The sequence below is a fragment of the Macrosteles quadrilineatus genome, unplaced genomic scaffold (assembly GCF_028750875.1).
Source record: "Macrosteles quadrilineatus isolate MER2022 unplaced genomic scaffold, UCM_ALF_1.0 Scaffold_1__1_contigs__length_201487025, whole genome shotgun sequence".
Classification (NCBI taxonomy): Eukaryota; Metazoa; Arthropoda; class Insecta; order Hemiptera; family Cicadellidae; genus Macrosteles; species Macrosteles quadrilineatus.
In genome coordinates, this window is record NW_026542594.1 from 33,162,171 (window position 1) to 33,166,960 (window position 4,790).

The following is a 4,790-nucleotide window of genomic DNA, read 5'->3' on the forward strand; positions in this document are numbered from 1 at the left end:
GAATAACATGGCGAGCTTTTTATTGGCCATTTTTTTTAAAAAATCCAGCTCTCTCTCAGCCTATAAAAACCTATATAAATGTCCAATACCATTGTATAGCTCTATTAACATTTCAAATCCACATCCATTCACATGTATATTCTCAAAATCGAGCGAGGTTTGTGTAGTGTTATCGTAAGTTGAATTAAAATGTAGTTTTAATAAGACAAATACTTTATTAGGTAGCTCTTACAATAAATCCCGATCCAGAATGTTTACCAACAAAAACTAAACAAATAATATTCTAACACCATATGTTTTTAAACACATATGAATAACAACACATCTCCCCTTTAAAGATCGAACCTCCGGGTAGGTTTGACTTGTCTTGATGATCTTCTTAGATTTGCTAAAGGATTTGTCTGCGATGCCATTGCAGGATGATCGAAAGGTTCTGATCTTCTCAGGTGTTTTGAAGGACTGGTCTGCAGTGCTGGTTCAGTGTGATCAGAAGGCATAGTAGTGCTAAATCTTTGCAGTGATCTTCTGTTCCTCCGCAAACAACCATCTTGCGTTTGAATTATATAGGATCGAGGTGCAGGATGTTTAATATAGTTCTTCCTTGATTCCTGTCCTTTATATGGACTTGAGCTCCATCAGGTAGAGTAGGCAATTCTTTGACTCTATGTCTTTTGTCAAAATAAATCTTTTGACAATCAATTCTTGCTTCTTCCTTTTCCCTTAACTTTTCAGCGTCTACCAGATAGGGTCTTAGTTGATCAGACATTATTGGAACATAAGTGCGGATCCTTCTCCCGAAAAGTAATTCCGCTGGACTTTTCCCATTTTCTAGAGGGGTTGCTCTTAACATAAGTAGCATTTTGTAGGGATCATCACTTTTTTCTAAGTGGTACTTAAAGTTTTTTACTTGCGCTTCGATGAAGCCGTTGCTTTGTGGAAATTTTGGGCTTGATGTAATCAATTTAAATCCATAATCACGACCAAGTTGTTTGAATTGACAGCAGTCAAATTGAGAACCACAGTCTGCTCTCACTGTCTCAGGTACACCATGACGTGCGAAGATGGACTTTGTATATGTCACAATAGTGCCCATTTTTAAGTCATTTAGTCTAGCAATTTCCATAAACCTGGAATAATAGTCTGAGATTAAGAGATACCAGTGACCTTTGCACTTCAGCAAATCGGCCCCCACTATTTGCCAAGGTCTGTCCGGGTAAGGGGTTGGTATCAGCGGCTCTGCTCTCGTAGCACGATTTTCTGCACATATCTTGCAATTTTCTACTAGTTCTTTGATTTGTTGAGAAAGACGAGGCCACCACACAGTCAATTTTGCAAAAGATCTACATTTTGTTATGCCTTGATGTCCTTCATGAATACTTCTTAGTACATTAGCTCTTAGAGAATTTGGTATTATAATACGACTTCCAAAGAGAAGTATACCATTTTGCTCACTTATATCTTCTCTATGATACCAGTAGGGCAATACATCCTCTGGAATCTTAGATTTTTCCGGCCAACCTTTCACACAATACTGAGACACATGTTTTAGAGTTTCATCTTTCATGGTTTCTTGATTTATTTCTCGCAACTTTTCATCCGAAACTGATGGTAGAGTAGTGTCAATATTTTGTATATATGCAAGGATTTCCTCTGTAAGTTCCCATTCTTCTTCAGAGTTCTCTGTGTCTCGAGACAGTGCATCAGCCAAAATCAACTGTTTACCGGGCGTGTAGGTAATATCATATGTATATCTCATCAGTCGGAGTCGTATTCTCTGAAGCCTGGGAGTAATATTGTCCAAGTCCTTTATCTTGAATATGGAGAGCAAGGGCTTATGGTCTGTCTCAATATGCAAATGCAACCCTAAAATGAGGTGTTCAAATCGTTCACACCCCCATGCAATCGCTAGAGCTTCTTTTTCTATTTGAGCCCAATTACGTTCGGCTGATGTCAAACTTCTCGAAGCATAGGCCACAGGACGTTTAGTTCCATCTTCTTGAAGCTGAAGTAGTGCAACTCCAATACCGTATGACGAGGAATCCGCTGAGAGAAAGGTTTCTTTAGATATGCTGTATAAAGCGAGACACGGTTCGGACATCAATGACAGTTTAATATTTTCCAAAGCTTGGTCTTGATCAGGCCCCCAAACAAATTCTGTATTTCTTTGCAGTAAAGCATGTAGTGGATGAACTATGGTCGACAAATTATGAATAAACTTTGCTACGTAATTGACAACACCTAGAATTCTCCTTAGTTTTTTAACATTAGTTGGCGTCTTGAGTTTTTGGATAGCCTCAACACGAGAGGGATCTGGCTTAATACCATTTTTAGTTACAAGGTGGCCTAGTAAACTGATACTGTCATGCCGGAACACACATTTTGATCTATTAAGTGTCCAGCCCTTTTCCTGGAGCCTACACAAAACACTATGTAAATTTTTGTCATGTCTTCCATATCTTTCCCGTATATAGTTATGTCATCGAAATGGCAAACAACACCTTGAAGCCCTTCAAGTGATTCAGACATTTGACGCTGGAATACTTCTGAACCAGTGGAAATCCCGAAAGGAAGTAGTAAAAATCTGAACCTTCCAAAAGGTGTGATGAAAGTAGTCAAATATGAAGCTTCTTCTGTTATGGGTATTTGCCAATAACCCGAGTTAGCATCTAGTTTCGAGAACACCTTAGCACCATCTAATTGTCCCAGAGTGTAGTCTACAGAAGACACAGGATATAGTTCTCGTTTCACACTCTCATTAAGTTTAGTAAAATCTACGCAAAGTCTTATTGAATTGTCCTTTTTAGGGACAATGACAAGAGGTGAACACCAGTCAGTCGGAGTGTCTACTCTCACGATAACACCTTTATCCAACATTGTATCCAGTTCTTTTTTTACAGCGTCTTTATAGGGTAGGGGAACACGCCTTGGAACTTTGAGAGAGTACGGTTCAGCGTTTGGCTTTAATTTTATATTATAATGAGCTTGTGTATCACCAAGACCGCTGAAAAGTTTAGGGTATGATGTAAAGGGATAAAATGAGCCAGTTGAGTTGACTCGAAACATCCTTTTAACTAGACCCAATTTTTCACTAACTTCGTTGCTCAAAAGGGTTCTATCAGCACCAGATATTACATAAAACTGAGACTTACAATATTGATTCTTGTACTGGATTGTACCCTCGAATACGCCTAAGATATTAAGGACAGATCCGTTAGGCCCAATTAAAACTTTGTTACTTGAATTTAGTGGGTACATAAATAATTTCAACTTATAAAGTGATTGGGGCAAAACACAAACGTCAGCTCCAGTGTCTATCTTAGCTTGAGTACATACTCCATTTAGTTTAACTTCAGCAGACCATTTTGCTTAAGATTCTTTTGAGGATTAATAGACAAAAAACAAATTTGTCATTCTTAATAACTTCATCTTGAAGAGGATTTGAATTTATTTCCTTGACATTTTTGAACTGGCAACATTTAGCAAAATGGCCCTTCCTGTTACAGTTTCGACAGAAAATATTCCGGGCAGGACATTTTGGTCGTTCATGTTCAGCGTTACCACACCACTGACATTGATTGTAGTAATTGTTACTGGACGAATAGGAATCAACTGGAGGTTTCTGACCAAATTTAGTGCCCCAAGTCCTTGAAGTGACTTTATCTGCAGTTAGTGCATGTTCAGAAGACCTGGACCTCATAAACGATTGTTGCATTTTAATCGATTCGGCTTGCTTAACATTTGAGACAGCAGAATTAAGTGTTAGATCTGCATTCATTTGTAGTTTTTCAGATAAACTTTTGTCTCTAATCGCTACAACAAGTTGATCTCGTATAGCCTCATCTTTATAAGAAGCAGGAAAATCGCATCTAGAAGCCATCTCATGAAGATCATGAATCAAACTTTCAACACGCTCTTCCTCATGTTGAACCCTAGTATGAAACATGTACCTCTCATAGATTACATTTTTAGAAGGAGCGAAATATGTATCAAATTTTGTTAAAACAGTTTTGAAACTTTTACTTTCCTCAGATGTCAAATTAAATGATTCAAATATGCTTTCGGCCTTTTCGCCCATCATATATAGTAAGGTGTTTACCTGATACGGTTCGTCTTCATTGGTGAGGCCAAATACCGCATGAAAGCGCAAGAAACGGTTTTTCCATTTAGACCAGTTTTCTCCTTTAAAATCAAAATGTTCTGGGGAAGGAACACTAAAACTTTTCATCTTTATGTACTGTATTGCTAAAACAATAAAAAACCCGCTGCCACCATGTAGTGTTATCGTAAGTTGAATTAAAATGTAGTTTTAATAAGACAAATACTTTATTAGGTAGCTCTTACAATAAATCCCGATCCAGAATGTTTACCAACAAAAACTAAACAAATAATATTCTAACACCATATGTTTTTAAACACATATGAATAACAACACAGTTTGCACGTGAACTCGGGTGCGCTCCCCGTCGCGGGTACAGCCACACGGGCCAAGTGAAGTGGTCATGAGACTGGGGAATCCCCAGGTGGTGACGTCACCGGGGACGAGTCTATATATAGAAGTGACATCCGCATGATATTTCATTATCGAGCATGATGCCGACCTGTACACTGTGCCCAGTGTCGCTCTCCAAGAAGAGCAATTTGGTCCGCCACTACAAGTTAATACATCAAATGAAGGTGAAACTGTGCAAGGTTTGTGATTTAATCTGTGATAATAACATGGCTCTAAAATCGCATATATTACAAAGTAATAAGAATTGTAATTTTTGTAAGAAAAATGTTGTTGGTTATTT

General features: G+C 38.1%; 1 protein-coding gene across 1 annotated transcript; it reads right to left on the minus strand.

Moving 5' to 3' along the window:
- Positions 1–559: 559 nt before the first annotated feature.
- Positions 560–2,874, minus strand: LOC128995771 (uncharacterized protein K02A2.6-like). The gene is made up of 2 exons (XM_054420792.1): positions 2,655–2,874; positions 560–2,043 (listed from the first exon to the last, which is right to left on the minus strand). The coding sequence occupies exons 1-2, from the start codon at positions 2,872–2,874 to the stop codon at positions 560–562; spliced, it is 1,704 nt and encodes a 567-aa protein (XP_054276767.1).
- Between the last annotated feature and the right edge of the window lie 1,916 nt (positions 2,875–4,790).

Coding starts and splice junctions, on each gene's coding strand:
- LOC128995771 (XM_054420792.1), bottom strand. CDS start 2,874: ATGTTGGATAAAGGTGTTATCGTGAGAGTAGACACTCCGACTGACTGG. Junction 2,044..2,654: donor GAAACTAGATGCTAACTCGG/GTTATTGGCAAA, acceptor CCTTTCTCTCAG/CGGATTCCTCGTCATACGGT.